The sequence below is a fragment of the Heliangelus exortis genome, chromosome 6 (genome assembly GCF_036169615.1).
Source record: "Heliangelus exortis chromosome 6, bHelExo1.hap1, whole genome shotgun sequence".
In the NCBI taxonomy this organism is placed as follows: Eukaryota; Metazoa; Chordata; class Aves; order Apodiformes; family Trochilidae; genus Heliangelus; species Heliangelus exortis.
In genome coordinates this window covers 25,528,591-25,548,547 of record NC_092427.1, presented here as the reverse complement: position 1 = coordinate 25,548,547, position 19,957 = coordinate 25,528,591, and the positions used below count along the sequence as shown (strand labels likewise).

General features: G+C 43.0%; 1 protein-coding gene across 4 annotated transcripts in view; it reads right to left on the bottom strand.

Moving 5' to 3' along the window:
• The window catches only part of CHN1 (chimerin 1), a 97,713-nt gene extending 78,029 nt beyond the window's left edge, over positions 1-19,684 (bottom strand). Inside the window, exons 1-4 of one of the 4 annotated variants that reach the window (XM_071747300.1) lie at positions 19,590-19,684; positions 19,013-19,549; positions 18,725-18,915; positions 18,369-18,490 (exon numbers count right to left, since the gene is read on the bottom strand). In XM_071747300.1, coding sequence (XP_071603401.1) covers positions 18,369-18,490; positions 18,725-18,792 — 190 coding nt within the window. In that variant the 5' untranslated portion in view covers positions 18,793-18,915; positions 19,013-19,549; positions 19,590-19,684. Of the gene's footprint in view, positions 1-1,220; positions 1,312-18,368; positions 18,491-18,724; positions 18,916-19,012; positions 19,550-19,589 lie in introns of those variants that run through there. The other 3 variants (XM_071747302.1, XM_071747304.1, XM_071747303.1) reach the window with 3 other exon arrangements.
• Between the last annotated feature and the right edge of the window lie 273 nt (positions 19,685-19,957).

The window sequence follows — 19,957 nt, the reverse complement described above, 5'->3', positions numbered from 1 at the left end:
GAGAAAGAAAACTATGCATCTTGGGTGTGATCCATGTGCAATTAAGAAGGGAAAAGCACAGAATGATACTCAAAAATACACATTTGCACAGAAAAGGGCTTCTGCCAATAGGAAATCATACAACCATTTCTTTAGGGTAGGTTCATATTACAGACACAAATGCTAGGAGAGCATCTCGGATTGTTCCATAGACACAAATGTGACTAATTGTGACATTACAATTTAGTATTTTCCCTTCGTTACTTTCCTTCCTTCTTACCCATTTCCATTTTATCCCTTATATAAATCTGGACAACTGTAGTACTTTCAGAGTGTACATTTTAACTGCAGATACAAAAACTGTTACTATTGCCTCAAACTGTTTAGGCTGCTTGTCTCTGTGTATTCCTTTTATAGAAAGAATAAAAATGTTTACCTCTGCTTGAAATGGTTCTTTCCCTCTCCCCACTGAAGATCAGTCAGCTCCAGGGTAGAGCAGCGGCAGCTTAACTATGCGTGGTAACCCCATAAAGCAACTTAAGACTTACTATGAGATTTCCTGTAGAGAACTCAGTTTTATTTTTATTTTACTGTATGCCGTTCCCTGCAGCATGGTGACCTGCAACCTGATGCTGGAGGTTAGTTTACCACTGTCTGAGAGGAAATAATCAGCTTTCTAATGACATGGCAGCTCCTGCCCCAGACTTTGATTTTATTTGGCAATATTCCCACTGAACACAGTTGAGTCCTCAGGTGGTGAAACTTGTGGAAGAGGCCAGTACTTAGCCATGTGGACCAAACGTCAACATGATCAGGAGAAGAAAATCCAACTGCATATTTTCTGAACCAATCTAGACCTTACATCTAACAGTGTAAGTCATAAATATGAAAATACACAAGAAAGTATAAAACTTTCTTGTATAAAGTATAAAATAAAAGTATATGTATAAAATAAAAGTATAAAACTTTTATTTTTCTGTAAGCTACGGCCTAGGCACTAACCAGTAGGTGTTTACATATGTTTTAAGATGCCAGTCTTGCTTTGTTTGGCAGCAGCATGTATCAATTTAACTCCAGGAGAAATGCATGACCAGGAGACGTGGCCATTTGCTGACCCATACAACAGACTCCTTTTTGTGCTCAAAAAACAGCTCCTAAAAAAATTCCTCCTCAGCCTCAAAATCTTGCTTGTTAGCACCTTCTCTAAGCCCAAAGGATGCTCATAAAATCACTCTACTTACAGAAATGAAGCCATAATTTATTTGCTGGTGAGGTTCTCAAGCCGCAAAAACAGTGCAGCTGAACAGAAAATGTCATTTCATCTCTGTTTTTCAGAGTACAAGTGCCAACAGCATTTCAAAAACTAAGCTCAAGCCATCATGAAACATTTGAAACAGCAGCCAAGCAAGCCCTAGCACTTAGGACTTTTCTGTACTCCAACCAAAATAAAACTCAAACAGCATTGAGGTAATTAAAGGATGAATACAGCCACTGCCCTAGGCAGTGGTAGTACAACAGATGGGCTACAGTCCTGTGGTTCCAGGGTAAGCAGGAGAAGCTGGGTAAGCAGCACCCAGCAGTGCTGGAAACTTCTGCACAAGTCCCCTCACAGCTGGTGGCAGGAGGAGGGGAAGGGGATGGCAGGCAGCTCCAGGAGATTGGGCAGCAAAGAACAGCCCAAACATCCCTGTCCTTGTGTGTGTACTGGTAGGAAAAGCACACGCAAAAAGTCCTTTGCACCCCTAAATGAGACCTTGGAATCCCAAATTTTTCCACAAAACCCCTCTCCACACCATTGCTATCAGCAGACAGAAAGTTAAAGGATGGTCTGTAATAGGGTGGCAGGCAGAATCTTGAGACAAAGAGCAAGCAGCAACTGTGGGTGGCAACTTGCCTCACATGACCTTCTGAAGAAACCAAGCCACCCCTTCCTTGCTGGCAGGGTACCATGCACATCACCACAAAAGGCTGCAGAGAACTTAATTACTTCCAGTGCATGGTAAACAAGAGAGAAAGCCATGGTCAACCTTGCTTGCTTTTTCTTAGGGAATAAGAGCATTCAGGTCCTCCACATGAATATAAAAAGAGACAATCTTCTGGCTCGGTCTTGTCCTGTCTTTGCCTTCCCATAGCTCAGGGGTAACAAATAATTTCTGACTGAAATACCTCACACCATCTTACACTACTCTTTTAAGAGATCTCATGCAATTCCTATATAAATTCTTTCTCCTAAATAAATGCAATTGTACTGTTACATCATGTTACAAAAAAATGCAGAATTAAATATGACTGAATAAATAACATTAATCCAAAAGCAATATTGCCACATTAGTCCCTAAAATGACAAAAAAACTAATGGCACACAGGGCTTAGGCACATGTGGAAAACAGGCAGGGTTTCACAACCAGGACATCACAAAATTTCCTTTATTTATGGGAAGATCCTTGCAGGGCTGAGAACACACCAGGCAATAAGAGCCACATTTCCAAATATACAACGTAATGCATGATACTCAGCAATGATGACTGATATTTCTAGGCTGCTACTGAGTCTTTGATGCGAAAATATTATCCTTGGCAGATGAATTCCTTTGAATTAAAACCAAAAAAGCTTTGAAAACTTTTAGACACATCAAGGCTGTTCCTCAGGAAGGCAGACATCATTGCATGCTGTGAGGCACTTCAGCACAAACCATTCCAAACAAGCCACTGCCTCCTCCAGGTGGAGAGGAGACACCAGAGAGGTGTTCCCTTTACCATGCAGGCATTGCCCTGCTCCCCCCCTCCCAGCCCACTCTGCTGCTGACACAGCCCACGCTGGTGGGCAGCTGGAGTGGGGCAGCTGCTCAGCGTTAAGATAAAGCCCAGAGTGACTACAGAGACAAATGGCCTCTAGGTCAAAAGAGGAGCTACCGGCAGCTCACACGGTTCACCTCCTGCCAGGGGATGGCAACGTGCAGGCAGGGGTTACAGGCAGCTTGCTGACCTGAGGCCCATGGTTTGCAGGCCTCAGAGAAGCTGGCACTCGGGGAAGTCACATCCACAGGGACATGCCCAAGCCTGTGGGCAGAAGGCATGATCACCAACAATTCTCTTTAAGCAAGGTTTCAGACCATTTCCTTAACCTTTGACGCAGGTAGCTACACTCCTTAATGCACATGGAGCCTCATGCTCCTGGGCAGCTTTTAAAATTAAACTGTGTTTAAGTTACTTAAGCAAGAAAACAAAAACATCAGCTGAATGCATTTTCTTCCCATTCTTCAAAGGCGTCCCCCTATCTGGAGAAAAAAAAAGAGTATAATACAATTATGGGAAAGCTATAGGCAGCGAAAACAGGCATTCACAATAAAACCATCCCTTCAGTGACATCATGGCACCACATCATTACCCTGTGCCCCAGGAAATTTAACAGGACAAAACTTAATTTGCTCTGTTCCTTCATCCTCATGTTTTTTCTTACACCACCTTGAATAAGTACAGTTAGCTTTCTAATTATGAATACAGTAAAAATAATTAAGAGAAAGCAAGTGTGAACTATGCCCCAAAAAGCTACAAGAGCCACATCTCTGATGACACCAAGAAGGAGAAAAGAAAACACTGTCAGCAGAAGCAAAGGCACAGAAAGAAAGGAATGCTCTGAATAATTGCATTAGTCTTCAGGGGTAGAAAGAAAAAAGATCACCCTGACATCCTGGTTTCTACAGACATCTGATTTGGCAACAATACACTCCGTGGAAATGCTTGTAGTGGGGTTGAATGAGAGACCCAGCAAAAATAGCTATAGAGTTCATTGCCTTCCATTAGCAGGTCTGCTATTACTGCCTCTTTATGAATGATGGGATAATTTTACTGAGTAATATTTTACCTATCACAGGCACTGCTGCTATTAAATGAACTCATCTAAGTGATTAGACCAGGTTGCAAAGCAAGGGAAGTTAGTACTCATTTTTCTCCCCCTTTGCAGGTAAGTAGTGGCACCTGATGAAACTAATGATGACAAATAAAAATTTTTAAAGTTTTTATAGTAAAAATATTTTTTTTATCTTAAGCTGGAATTTTCACATGTGCAATGATAACAAGCAAAACACAGATGTCCCCTTTCTCTTCACTGTCATTTATTTGACGAGTGGGAAATAGCACTCCCAGGAAAGCACAGCTAACTTACTCTTTAAGAAAAGTTTCAAAACCTCTAAAATTATTTCCTAGTGCTGCTGCAAGTATAAAAATTTAGGTTTCAGAGAAAGTAAAAAGAAGACAAGTGCCACCTTGTGGGCATATAATAAAGATACAATTTAATGCTGCTTTCCATTTCCAGCGGGGCATCACGGCCTCCAGATGAACTGGCTGCAGCCAGTTTTCTGCATTTCTGGGAACACCACCTTTGCTTCCAGAGAAGGGACAGACAGACAACTGCTTCCTGATGTGGCTTTAGGTACAACTGGGTCAGACCACCAGCTCTCTATAATGCTCTGACTTATCTTCCTTTAGGAATTATCATAGCTCTACAGATTCATAGGGATCCTGAAATATCCGGTTTACAAGAGCAAACAACTTCCAACTGAAAATGCTGTCAAAAATTAAATATGCCTCTTTAATTTATTTATTTCAAAGAAAAACTGCCTGTCAATTTTATTTTTTCCTTAAACTCATCACGGCAAATCTGACAGTGGCTAGTTGAAGCCCAGAAGGGCTGGATCAATGAGTTAGGCTGTTTCCCATCCTTTCCAAGGGTTATTTGAAAGGTCATGTGCAGACTAATTTTTCAAGTTCAAAATTGACAGAAATATGCCTTATTGGATGAATCACATCTTTTAGACCTGACAGATAATTTGTCCAATTGTCTTCTATATCAGTACAGCAAGGTCTTGGAGCAATTTAGAGAAACATCAGGTGAGACAAGCTTGAACACTGTAATTAAGTTTAAAGTCCAAACTGGTTTTTGCTGGAGACACTGTTTTGATCTTGGTCAGTGCAGCTTGCTTGGAAGGCAGGAGAAATACCTGTCAAGGCTATTGTTCTTCCACTGCTCTCATTCTAACCATGGCAAGGCATAATGTAGGAGAAAGCATTTGCCCTTTGACATATCCTTTCCTATTTTTTGTTTCCACACATCCTTCTTTGTCTCCTGTTTTAAAAGTCTTCCTGCAAAGACTGAGCTCATTTCCCATCACTAGTTTTACTTCTTCCAAACAATAATATCACAACAGGGGACATCAGTTTTACTGTAACTTCAAGCCAGTGACAACTGTTTTAGCCACAGCCCCAAGGCATTCACAGAAGCACATTTTTGTCTTGATTTCTCTAACATACTCAACAGTCAATATTGACTGGACCTTGATCACACAAATATTCTGAGCAGTTATCCTAATAATGAAAAAGAACAATATGATAGGGTATAAAAGTGTCTTCTAGCTGTAAATTAATCCCTTACTCTGAATAAGAAGGCTGTCCAGTCAAGTTTGAGCAGAAAAGACTCTAAAAAAAAGACGAGCTTTCAGGCACTTTTGAAATACAACCCCTTCATCCCTTGCATAATGCCCTAATTTGCTGAATGGGAAGGCATATTTTATCACTGTTCACTTGGCTGCTTTACTCCCCCCCTCTCTCAACACTGATAATAAACATACATTCACTTTCCTGCTCTAAAATCCACTTTTAAATAGACTGTTGTGGTTTTACCAAAAGCTGAACCCACAACAAAAGAGCACAACAGTGTCCCTGCCTCCCTATCCATTGGTAAAAGCCTACCAAGAGCTTGTCCTTCTTTTCATTTTAGACTGTGCATTCATTAGTCTCCTGGGGGAAATACAAAACCAAAACCACCCATTAGCAGCTCAGGCAAAAATCAGAGTCATCTAGAGAAAATTAAGAGCAGATCCCATTTCTGACTGCTGTTACAGCTGGCCTAAAGATACTCATGTGTTCCAAAGCATGCCTTTCTCTTTAACTGTGTCAGATGGTCTAATAAGATGCTACTGCCTCTCCTTCTCCGAACTTGACCCATTTCAATTTTTAGATCAGAGTTATAACAAATCTATTACAATTCTTATTACAAACAGATTTTTCATTTTCTAAAACAGTCGTCAATAACATGCATCATTGCTCATGCAAAAATGTGGCTTGTATTTACATCCTTATTTCTAGAACAGATGCAACACATCAATGCTCATGGCTTGAAGGAGGACAGACTACCAAGTAAAGCACCCTTGCCTGGAACCATGATTGGTTTTTATAGTGTCATGAAGGAAACTCCTAAAAAACACTATTGGCAGGGTCAGAGAAGGGGAAATGGACACAGTGTGGTGGGATGCCTTTTCTTGAACTGGAATAAAGTTTTTACTCCAGAAATCATTCTCCATCTGCTGTGAGCTTCTTCCCAGTGTCAAAGCTGCAAACATCATTCTTTATCTTTTCCTGTTCTCATATAAAAACCTCCGAGTAACCTCCAAAGGCACAAACAAAGTAGGATGTTCCAGGTAGAAAACCTCACATTCCTTTTTGGAAACTCCATGGCTCACTGTTGTAACTGTAGTCAAAGAACTACAGCAAAAGACCAACCTCTCCCTGTTTATATCATTAAAGCTACCTTTTTAATCTCTCTCTTACACCTTGGCAAGTTCATCTGCTGCACAAGGCAGGAACCAGAGAAGGGAGAGAGAGAGAAGGTGGGAGGTCCAGTTGATGGAGAAGCTGTGCTCTGGGTCCCCCCCTGCATCACCCAGCATGTTGTGGGGCTGGAGAAACAGACAAATTATCATCTCGAAGGTGGTTTGGGGGTTCTGTAAGACCTTAGAGCTTTTCTGCATGTGCCCCACATTTGCCTTTAGGTCCCTTTGCTGCTGGAAACGTGAAAGCAGAGCAGGGAAACTGGGAACAGGCTCTTGGAAGGAGAGCTGAACACAAAGGTTTGTCACTGCCCAGTGGGAATGGGAGCACTGCCCAGAAGGCTCCATACAATCAGTGCTCAGAGATAAGCTCCAAGTCCCTTCCTGGATAACTCCACACACCTTCCTCCTGTCCAGGAAGTTAATTCTGATGGTTTTCTTGTCTCTTTTTTTAAAGTTCTTTCTCCTTTTATCCACTAATTAGAAGAAAAAAATTGGCCTGCAACCCATGGAAACTTGGGTTTATTGCCTGTCACTTCATCGTGGCACAATGTTAAACAGGAGGTTTTCAAAACTTATTAGCTGCATTTCTTGGGATATTGATGCACCCCTACTGGAACAGAGATCCCATGGGATTGTCCCCAGTGACAAGCAGACATTTAAACATAAAATAGTTGCTGGCAAGAGAAACAGAGGCTCACACAGACGACATCATCCCACAGATCATATATCAGTATCTCTATTCCTAAGTCTTGCAAACCCAATAATCCCCCAGCAGCATTGCCTCTCTGAGTAACAGCTCTTCTGGTGTCCTCAGCTCCACTTTGACTTCATAAAAAGAACCCATCATGGAAATTGGCAGCACAGGAAAATGTGTACAGACAGACAAATGGAGAGCTATAGGATGGGAAAGATAGAAAACCCAGTTTATAGTTAAAAAATGGTTATGGCCTACCAGTGTGGCTAGATGGGAACTGCCAGGAGGCAGAATGAGGCAAGCAGTTGTCAGAGACTGTAATACATGGGATTTCCAGGCAGAAATGGGGACAGATGCTACTAGACTTCTGAGACACACAAGTCCTGCCCGTGTCTTCCACAGCTGTTCTTGCACAGCAATGGGAGAAAGAAGATGCCTTCCAAAAAGGGCAGAGTTTTCACATTTAAGAGTCATGACTAGCAGCAGGGCTTCCCCATCAACAAAGAACTTGTAAAGCAGAAAAAAGCTTTTACTGCTTCTCAGACCTTTCTACTCAGTGGAAAAAAAAAATGCCAACAAGCCCAGCATCTGTGTTTGCCAGTGTGAGCTCTGCCTCAGACAGAGCTGTGTACAACTCACTCGTCTCAGAGGCTGCTTGGAGATATCCCCCTGGGTCACCATCCCAAGAGTGCAGCACACACTGTCTCACCGTGCTTCAGGGTGGCAGCAACACTGGGGCTACATTTCACCTCCTGCAAATTCTGAACCTGCAGAAGAGCAAACTAGGACAAAACATTGACCTTGCTTTGGTCTTTGGCCTTGCAGTCAAAGGTTGATAAAAGGTACATTCTTATACAGTACAGTTTCAATAAAAGCTAAGAATAAGAGATGCTCCATCAAATTACTGATGAGCTTGCTGCTCTGCCACTGAGGAGAGGCAGGCAAGGGTGCTGGAAGAGGACTGAGACCACAGCTTCTTTTGACACCACGGGTAAGTGGGCAGGTACCAAATGCAGCCAGGAGCTCCAGGAGAGCACAGGAAAGCAACAGAGCTATGTGCTTGTAAGCTCACTGTAAGAAAGACAGTGATAAAAATTTCCTCTCTTGTTCTTTTTTGTTTGTTTTTTTTTTTGGTTGGTAATTTTCCTTTATATACTCACAAATATTTAGCTTGTAGAAAGAGTACCTGACATAATTTCTTTACCAAGTAAATTCTGGTATTGAAATAAAATGCAACAAGAAGTTTCTGAATGTTTTCTCAACAGGAAAAAAAATCACCACTTTATTTTGAAATAGTTATCTGCTCTATTAAACCAAGTCCCACTTCAAGTCCCATTTATAAACATACTCTTTGAAAAACCTGAAAAGGAAATAAGTAAAATTAATTGCTGTGCCAAAAGCATGCTTCCTTTATTGAAAGGATATACCCAAGTGTGCATGTTCAGCCAGTAAGGCAGAGGTGAGGAAGAGCTACATCCTGTTTGGGGATTTTTGTGGGTTGGGTTGTTTTTTTATATGAAAAATGATCCAAGATTGCAGTGAAGCATTGTGTCCAGATTCATATGGAAAAGATAAAGCACAGATGAAAAAGCATGAAAGACTCATCCAACCAAGTAATTATCAGCAACTTTTATAGCCTGCTCTAGATTGTATATTTATCAGCTATTAATTCAGCATCGAGGAGACTAACTTGTAACCTGCCTATGAAAAAGCAAGGAGCAGTTCAGTAAGCACTAGATTTGTTTTTCAGAACTGCACTATCAATACATCTTTCACAGACCTCCATTAAGTCTGCATGAGGAATAATTCCATACCTTCTGCTACTGCAGCAGTACACAAGACTCTGCTACATGCAGAGTAGATAGATGCTGTACAATTTAACTGGTTGTGGTTGTGGCTCTGCTGGCTGTTGTAGCACACCATCACCCAGTGGGCAACAAAACAATTCCAGTATTTAGGTAACAGTGTTTTCCCTTTACTTTTGGAGGAGGAATTTTTCACAAGCAAGCTGCCCCAAGACTAGGGGCTGATTCAGTTGCTGACCAGGTTCAGAAACTATGCTTTTATTTCAGCTTCTTAAATGGCAACCTGTAAGCAGCTGCTCTTGCAACAAAGGAAGCAGGAAGAAGCCAGAGCTGGGGACGAGGAGGGCAGCAGAGAGAGAAGCATCACCTCCCATCAGCACCAGGAACATCCATGACACAACTATTCAACAGAACCAGATTTTGCCACCTGTGCCAAAGCTGGATGGAGCAGTGGGCTTCCTCAAAGCAATGACAGTCACCTGCACACTGGAGCAGCAAGGTAAAACCTGCAACTGCAACAGTGCTCCACAACCAAAGGATGCTGTTTCCTAAATGGATTCTCCCAGGGGACTAAGATTTGGTCATGTGAAAAAACAGATCATATCCTATCAGCATTAAGCAAAATTTTAAACAACAGCTAATCAGCCCTGATAGTCTCTCCAAGATGCTCGTTACAGAACCGCTAACAAAGTCACAAAACTGAATTTGGGGATGGCTATCAAAACATAAAATGGAAATCAGACTCCCACAGCAATAAATGGTATTTTACAGGCACATTTTCCAGTAACTATAAAGTCACTTCTGAATTATCGCTTTCTTCATTCAGACAAAGGTTGCACAAATATTTTGAGTGCTGGAAGTGTCAGATGTCAATCAGCTCCTGCACATAAACAGCAAATATTCCTTACTTCCCAGCTGAATGTGATCAACCCAACTGCCCCTTACTAGAGCTGGGACGTGGACCCACCACTCCACTATACAGCAAAACCCTTGGGAACAGGGTGGAGAATTGCAGACTATTCCCAGTGACTTGGGTCTGTCCAACAAGGGTGTTTGAGGCCCGGATGCCATGCAATTACAAAGTCCTAGCAGCACTGTTAAATGCTTTAGAAGATTAAATATTCCAATGACTTTAAATGACACTTTTTGTTGTTTCAAGCCAGACTGAAAAGAAGCAAAATCTAGAGGGTTTTTAATTTTCTGCCCACATTTATGAAGATATTCAAGGCAGATAGATACAATCCACCCCACTGAAATAACAACGAAGCCTGTTATTTTACAAGGAAGCAGGAAACATCTTGTATTCTGTTAACCACTAAACTGCCTTTAGGTCCGGTCCTGGGACTGTTTTGTTTCCCTTCATCTGAAGACATATTTCTTAAGAACTGTGAGATTTCTGTCCACAAGGTGGAGCAGCAAAATCGCCTGAGATGAAGATGCTAAGCTTCAAGCTAAAAAAAAAATAAATAATCGTCTAGCAACAGACAGTTGACTGTTAGATTGCACAGTGCACCTGTGCCAGTAGCCCTGGTGGATCTAATGTGCTTTTATTTAGAAAAAATAACAGTATTCCAAAAGGCTTGTATTAGGTATATGGCTTTGAGTTTACTGATTAAAGTAGTGTTTAAGCAATAACTACGGTACATGCCACGTAAACGTGTCTTGACACTGGGACATGCTTCCCACCACACAGAAAAATATTTTATTACATCTAAAAATAAATTTTAAAAAAGGTCAAGGGTTCCTGGAGGGAGTTTGTAAGAGAATGAAGTCCCCCAAACCCAACAAAGCAAAAAGAATCAGCTGAGCCCCCAAAAAATGAAGAAAACCCAGATTTACACCTGAAACATCAGTCCTTGGCTGATGAGAAGCATGCATGGGCAAAGCTTGGAAACCCTTTCTGGACCCTCAGATCCAGATGGTATTTCACTTCAACACCATCAGAAGAGATTCTGTGCTATGCAGGCTGTCTCCACTTCCTAGGGCACTACTTGATGCCAAGGAGGAAACTGATGCCATTGTTTAATGGTGTGTCTGAGCTGCTGATATCACAACAGAATCTCTTTGAAGAAAATTTGAAAACCTCATCTTAATTTATTACTTGTGCACACAATCGGACCTGCCCTTTCCAAGCTTAGCAACAAGCCTCAAACTTCCAGTTTGTTAAGATTCTAATATTCACAGTCAACAGAAAACACAATTTTATACCAGGCAGGGCTTGAAGCACTTCTAAACATTAAGTTGAAAAGCCATGATTGAATTTTTTTTCATCCTCTTCCATAAGTGTTATGTCACTTCTCTGATACTTTGATCAATTGATACCAATTTACTAGATAATAGATCCATCTTCTTTTCCCAGTTCCTTTGCAGCTTTCCCTTTCGATTTTTTCTTTAGATTGCATTGCCAGCAAAACCTTTTCAAGGTTGCTCTCCTTATTTGCTTCATTAAGCTTCTAGAAATTAGGTAAGGTTAACACAGCACCTAGGAGAAAATAATCTTACCTTTCTCAGCACTCGGACACCTTCCCTCTGGGGTACATGCATGGGAGTTACAAGACTGAGTTTCTCTCAAACATTGTTTCAATTTTTAACAAATCACTTTCATTTTAAAATATTGTTAAAAAAACAAACCAAAACCCATACGTTGTACCAATGTCCCTGGATTGTTCTGTCTAATTAGACTCTTTGCAGTTCCTGTTGTGACTAGATGTTGAATTCCTTAAAACTCTTTTAAAATTAGCCTACATCAGTCAGGGCTGAACGAAGCCCAAGTATTTTAAGCAAGAGTTAACACTTCAAGAGCAACTACTATAAATGTGTTTTAAAAGATCACTTTAAATTCACTGCTTTACTGAAAAAGATCTGTCCAGGGCAGAGCAATGAAGTTCATTATGCTTTGTTTTTTGTTTTGGGGGGTTTTTTTGGTATAGAAGCATCAGTGATGGGTACCGTTCCTAGAGCACCCCACATTTCTGTTCCCTGTGTAGTGACAAAAGCCGTAGCATAAGTGCCCCATTCCATGAACAAACTTCCACTACCTACTTCAGTTAAGAGCAGATTCAAAGAACACTTTTCTGGCACAAACTGGCTCTTTACTTAAGGAGCTGTGCCAGTAAGCTTTTACTATTGCAGCTAGCCACAGGTTTTAGGTGTAGTTCAGGGCCACATATAAAATTACAGCAGAAAACAAATTGAACTGTAGGTATTCTGTGTAATTCCTGTTATTAGAAGGCTCTGCACATAAGACAAAAAATAAGCAGAATAAATTTTGAGTACTTCCTATCCTGCAGAGAATCTGCAGGTGTAATCTGGCTGTGAGACACCCTTTAGAGGAACACTTATTTTCTATGTACCTGTGTACATAGAAACCGATTACCTTGTGCTGGTTTTGGCTTAGTTAAGTTAGTTAGGCTAAGTTAAGGCTAAAGTTAGTTTTCTTCATAGTAGCTTGTAGGGGGTATATTTTGGATTTATGCTGAGAACATTGCTGATAAGAGAGATGGTAGTTATTGCTGAGCAGTGCTTGCACAGCATCACAGCCTTTGCTGCTTCTCACACCACCCCAAAGTGAGCAGGCTGGGGGTGCACAAGAAGCTGGGAGGGGACACAGCTGTTAGGGCTTATCCCAAGTGACCAAAGGGAGATCCCATGCCACATGGTGTCATGCTCAGCATTTAAAGCTGGGGGGAAAGGAGAAAGGGGTAGTCATTTAGAACAATGGTATTTGTCTTCTCAAGTCACTGTTACTCATGACAGAGCCTGGCTTTCCTGGAGATGGCTGAACACTCACCTGCCGATGGGAAGTAGTTAATGAATTCCTTGTTTTGCTTTGCTTACCTATCTATTAACCTGCCTTTATCTCAACCCATGAGTTTTCTCATGTTTACTCTTCTGATTCTTTCCCCCATTCCAGTGGGGAGAAGCAGCAAGCAGCTGTGTGTGGCTTAGAGGCTGGCTGGGGTTAAGCCATGATGCTAAGCTAATCAAGCACTCTAAAATTTAAAAGCCTTCCCTAAGCAAGCAAAACATTTTATCTGTAAAACAACTATTTGATTTAATTTCTCTAAGACTGTCACACTAGAAAATGTGCTTGTACCAACATAAGCATACCCTACCTTTACAAGCAGCCAGAGTATGGACAGCTTGCATAGAGAGCGTTAATCGCAGATGCACAGAACTTAAAATAGTAATTTCTTAATTAGCATTTCAAGTAGGGAAGAACTTATTTCAAAAGGTTTGCTTCAGACCCATAGTAGTACATAGATTCATTAACAATTACTTCTGTGCCATATGACACCAGAGCTCGCAGCTGTGAAAAGGAATTCTGTTAAGTGGGCAAATTAATATTTACTTGTTCTTTCAACAGTGTATGGACATCTGATATGCAAGTATAATTGGTTTCTTTGTCCCTATCTTCCCTGCCTGTAGCAATGTTTTTCTTGTTTCCTTTAATCTGATATTTCCCTATAAATTTCTCTAAAACTGCCCTTGTTCATCATCTCCTTAAATAACCATATCTGTCATGCTGACTACAGCTCTGTCCCTAATCCCATTCATCTGTAGCCATTCATCAGAATGCAAGCACTTCAAAGATTAAAAGAGAATTGCTTCACTTCTCATTTCTTAACCACCAATATTCAGGAGGGTGAGTTTTCATCTGTTGTCAGGCTCTGAGCAAGAAGGCAAGAGCATGAATAACTAATGACAAATATGTCCATGAAAATCTCTCCTGGACATTTTGAAATGTCTTTGTTCACACAAGAGAGCTGATGAGCAAGCAAATGAACAGAAAGGAAATTCATAAAACGTAAGGACAACTCATAAGCACTAAAACACAATATAAAACTATTTTTCTTTCAAAGTACAATGCTGACTTTCTTTAAATATGTCTTAGGACATTTAGAGAAAGAAGCAAACAGCAAGAGCAATGGGATAACTTAGCACTTCTACTTTTTCCTCTACCTTGTTATCTTTCCTTGGGTAACTTGAGTTATCCAAGTGGAATGACAGCCCACACCTCAGCCGTGTCACTGGGAGATCTCAAAGCCCGGGGGTATTAGCAGACGGGTGCTAGGAACTCTAGCCATAGAAACAACTGATTGCTCTGCCTGCCTTGAGGAAGTTGCTACCCCTCAAAGGGATTCAGCAGAGAGGAGCCGAGGGGAATCTTTCATCTGCTCCCTGCTAAACCAGGTGACTGGCTTCAGACCAGCTCCTCAAAGGCTGATTGTGAAGCCACTGGTTTTTGTGCTAAAACGGCAGAGAATGGCAGCTTACACACCATTGCAGCTGCTGCAGCAGCAGGCAGAAAGAAGTGATTAGAGAGAAAGAAGAGGCTACACCTGCAATCACCACAACCTTTGGAAGGTAGTGTGAACCTACCATAGGACAAAAACAGCACTAGTATTGGCTACCTACTGAAGTATTTATGCACTCAATGTATGAAATTCTGCACTCAGTGTATGAAGTTCTGCACTGTTCTGTGAACAAGAGCATTTTGAAAATGCTCACCAATTCCTAGTAGGGGATTCACAAATATAGGTATCAAATTCATTGCATACATTAGTTGTGACAAACAACAGGATTCAGCAGCACTTCCCCCTACACACACTTCTCAGATACGGCAACTGGCTTTGAGTCTTCTACTGATGCAGTCTTAGCTCAGGACCTGCTTTCCTCTGTTAGACCAAACTAAGTGCTTGGCCACTAGAATACAATAAACTCAAGGTACTGGTGAAACCCTACTTGTGCTCATATCGCAAAATGCCATGTCACACCTGAGTGACCACCTATGGTCACAACAGACCGTTTCTTCCACCTTAACTCTGTGTAACTATGAACCCTATCAGGATGACACTTTTGCCTGGTCACACAGTTGATAGCTATGCTTTCAGTCAACAACTTCCACGCTCTCCCATCCCCCAGTCGCTTCCAACAGGGGCTGCTCCTCCTCTCCGTCTCTGTGCAGCTGACGACCTCTCCTTCATAACCCACCCCCTGCACTGATACATCAGCTGTAACACTGCACAAACATGGGCAGCTTCCTACCACCTTCTATACAGCCAACAGTGAGTACAGGATACCTTGGAAGATCATGACTGGGAGAATATGACAAAACAAAGAAAAATAACTAAGACTGGGAAAGTGAAGAGTCTTAACATTTGCCTCCTCTTTGTTTTAATGTTACATCATAATCTGGACAAAAAACTGTAACTGAAAAGGAATGACAGGAGGCACAAACAGACAAAGGTTTAAAAGCCTTTTTCTGGAGCAGAAAAATGCTGCTGGTATAGCAGAAGCTCTTTTCTCCAACCAACTTTCCAAAGTCTTGAGGTGCCACCTCAAAGGCAGAAACTGCAGTTAGTGCTCCAGCAGTAACACGGTGCTGCTCTGAGGACAGCAGCAAAGGGCAACCTCCAAAAGCAACAGGAAACTCCCAACCACTCTGCCAAGTAGAAAAAATAAGGCATACTTGACCTTTCAACTGCCTGATAACCACATGTATGTTTCAATACAAAATCCACATTACCCTGATCTCCAGTCCTGTCCCCTTTTAGTACAGTCTTTGAGCTGTGTGTGAACCGAAATACCCATAAAACAATATCAAGAGCACAGAGAGAGTGTGTTATGACATTTCTTGTTCCTTTGCATCCCTCTCTTCTCTCTTGACACAGAGATTAATTTAAAGCAACCCAGGAAACTTGGTGGATTCCCCCCCCAAGCTGACATGGCAATTTATCTCAAGTTTTACATGCTTTGTAGCAAGTCCTATTAGAAGTAGCCCTACAATGTGTACAATTTGGTTAAGTGTGATACAAAGTTACAGGTAAGGAAAAAAAAAACCCAAACTAACAACCACGCAATATTGAACCTAGGATTTATGTGAATGAGCAGTAACAAAGCAAACACCTCCCTTAGGACCTGCTTGCTCTGGACAGTTTTACTGATATAATATAACTGATATATATATATATTCACACCTACGTGTGAATTTAAAATCGTACAATTATAGCTGCTTAATCCTTCTAAACAGATACATTAATTCAGGTACATTTATTCTGCCTTTCCCCAGATCTGCTGATGTTGCCTTGGCAGGGGCTTATATTACCACCAACTAAAACCCACTTTTTTTGAGTTACATTTTTACTGAGTTACATTTTTACAGGTTAGTTGTGGTGCAGCAACTGAAAATGCAACCCTCCACAGGCTGCCAAAATTCAAGACAAAAGCTGAACCCTGTTCTGCAGGTTCAAAGAAAGCGTGTTGTGGTCTGTCTTTGTTATATGGTAAGAGACAAAAAGTGTTCTGAACTACCTCAGCTCAGAGGACCCACAGCAACACACTAAGCTGTGCTAACTCAACCGTAAATTAATCCCAACCTCATCTGCAAACAGATAGTGCATTTTCTGCATTTACCCAATTCCCACTCACACTTCAGCATTCGTAGTTTTAGACCTACTGCTTTTACATTTATGAAAGGCACCACATTCATTTGTTGACATACATTAGCCTGATTTGTTGCATTTTTTAATCATCAATTTGCATTTTCTTAAAAGGGTGAAATCTTTAGGTTTTGCCCTTGGCAAGATATTATTTAAAACCTACACACAGCTGAGTAGCCCAGTCTATCTTCTCTTTGCTCATTGTCTTTTACATGTATCAATGTCACTACTCTAACAACAGATGTGACAGCACACAAAAACATCTAATTCAATTTACCTTAGAAAGCAAATTTGTATGAATAGAAAAATGTCATTAAGTAGATAACATACATGTGAATTTAAAAAGAATCACTTAGTCTTAAAAAAAACAGGTACCTGACTTAGGAGCACTACTTTATTTAAAAGTTGAAATTAAAATATTCTTAATTTTCACAGCCAAATATTCTTAATTTTCACCTTAGCTACTTGCCACGGAACAACTGTATTTTCAATAGCCTAAAAAATTGATTTTTTACTAAGGACAACAACAGTATTTACCTTGAATGCCTGAATAGCCTACACCTTTTCTCAACAAGCTGAAGTTACAATGATACAATGCAATATGCATCACAGCCTATCTTACAAAAGCCAATCTGCCATTTGAGCACCCTCTAATGTTGACTCCTAAATCAAAGAGCCCAACGCCCTCCCTGCACCTGCCCCGGCTCCTCCACAAGTCCGGGGGCTCACCTGACCTGAGTAAGATGAGGCCTAGAATGACAGGGAGAGTTTGCTACTCTCTGAACTACACTTTAACACCTTTTGCATCCTGAGAAACTCAGGACAGAAATACAGATTTAAGCGACAGCACTGTAGCTAAATCCAATACCGCATAGATCTTATCTACAGAAAAGTGTTTTGCAACATGCCCTAAACTTGGCTGTAGACAGGGCTTGATAAACCACCACAATATAACAGGTGTCAACATTTTATGAAAACCCAGGAGACAGTTTTTATTCTTTTGGGAAATCATTCTAGCCAAAGAATCACGAGTGGAATGAAACAAAATTATTTGTCTACAAAGGAAGCAAAACCCATAGTCTGAACACTTAACAGTCTTCATATCAGCACTCAAAGTAAACAGTGATTTAAAGTAAATAGTTTTATTTAAATCACTTCTGGTGTATGAGCTTCTTAATAGTAAGAGCATCCTGATTGTCCTGTTATTTCCCTCCTGATGTTAATCACGCTGATTTTTGCTTTGCTTTACATTGTTGTATTTATGTCATGTTGCCAGAAGCACTTTATAGCTTTTTTCTTTTTTTCCCCTCTGTAAAATTAAGCCTATTACCCATAAGCAAGCTTAATAACCTTACTTAAGAAAACCCTCAAGTTCAACAGTTAAAACTACTGCGTTCAGACGCTGGCTCCACTGATCCGTCTCCACCTGAGAACCCGACCGACTCCGAGACCCGCAGCCCCCGACACTCTCCGTCCGTGCCCCTGCGCCGCTCCACATCCTTACAGAAACGCACCCGAGGCCCCGCACCCCGATGCTCGCAGGAGCGCGGGGTCCGTCTCCAGCCCGCCCTGCAGCTCCCCGGCCCTACGGGGAGGGTTTGCTGAAGCACCGCAACTTTTATTTCTCTGTCGCGCCCCGCAGCCCGAGCCCACGCCGCGGCCGGCACCGGGGGCTTCCCGCGGGCGCGTTGTTCTCCCCGCCAGCCCGGGAGCGGGGCGGTGCTGCGGGCCCGGGCCTGCGGCAGCCCTCCGGGCCAGCGCCCACGCCCAGGCGCTGCCGTGCGGCAAACAATGGGGGCCGGCAGCCCCGCGCCCGCCGGGCTGAGGCGGCGGTTACTCACCGAACAAGGTCAGAGCCATCGCGGCGGCGGCAGCGGGGCGGGCCCGGAGGGCGGCGGGGGCTGGCCGGACGGCGCGGGGCTGGCATTGGCACGGCAGCTCTCGCATCAGCGGCGGGGCGCGCCTGCAACACAAGTTGGGCGCGGGGCTGTCAGGGTACCCCGCCGCACCGACACCCGCTGCCACTTGCTGCCGCGGGGCGGAGCGGCCGCAGCCCGCGGCGGAGGAGAAGGGAGGGCAGGGCCCGGGGAAGGATGGGGAGGGGGGTGGGAAAGGGAGGGACGGGGGACGGCCGGGGACGCGCGGCAGCAGCGGGGAGCTCCCCGCTGCCGCCCCTCCCGCCCCTGCCCGCGCTCACGCTGCGGCCCGCCGCCTCGGGGAGCCATCTTGCGCCGCCACACGACCTGCCCGCCACACGGTTCCCATGGCAACGCGGCCGGCCCGCCGCCCGCCGGGACACAAAGGGAAGCCGCGTCCCAGGTCCCCATCCCGTCCCTCGGGTACCGGTCGTAGTCCTGCCGGACGACTCCTCTCCGCTGCGGAGATTGTCTGTGGAAAACAGACCCAGGGTCCCCGCCCGCCCCCTGGGGAGAGACCCGGCTGTGCCGGGCCTGTGCCTCTTCAGCCTTGGCAGGGCTGCGCCTACCTGGGACAGGAGAGAAGCCAGCGGTCTTTAGAGAAACACTTCCTTGAAACGTGAAGAAATTTTCCCCTTAAATGCCAGCAAGCATAAAGAGAGCAAAACTGTGGAATTCCCCTCAAAATGTTTTGGTGAGAGAGATTTCATCCAGCCCAGCTACCATCATTCTTTGCTGTCCAGGACTGTAAATTTCGGAGCTGAAAGCATTTAATCGAAAACACAGCATCATGGTCAGTAGAAATCATTTGGACAGCTTGCGTTTTCAACCTGGAAACAGGTGTTTGGAGCAGAGGTCAGTACTCAGCAGAGGCTGCGTGATCAGCCTCCACCCACGGGATCAGTTTGGGGATCCAGTGGTTTCTCCACCTCTCAGGTGCAAGCTGTGTGTGCCGAGAATTTAAACCCAGCCTGAGCACGCCTGACACAAATTGTTTACTCAAATGTAATCCATTACAGCTGGGCAAATTCACAACGTTCAGGTAAGGCTTCGGAGACAGCCAGGGCTGGCAGGTGCTGTTCGGAGCATCATACAGCCAGGCACACCTCTGCACAGCCAGGCACACCTCTGCACAGCCAGGCACACCTCTGCTTGGGACACTGCGGTGACTCCCACGGGGATGTGCAGTGGGAGCTGTGTGTTCCAGGCAAGGCTTTTCCCGTAGGACAGTCTGAAGGAGGATGAGCGTGTACATAGGCTTCATCTACAGCCACTGCAATTAGTGGTTCCAGTTACAGAAACGCAGCTTAGGGTCAGCAAGTACATAAAATACATATTCTTTCAACAGTGCAGCTAAAACATAAAGGTCTGTCTGAAAAATGGATGTTTTATGTATGAGTTTTCATACTCTGAATACTACCTACGCTTTTTGTAGAGAACAAAAGGGAAAGATTGTGTGGGAAAGTTTTGAATATCTTTATATCTGTTTAATAAAAAAAGAAAACCATGGGATT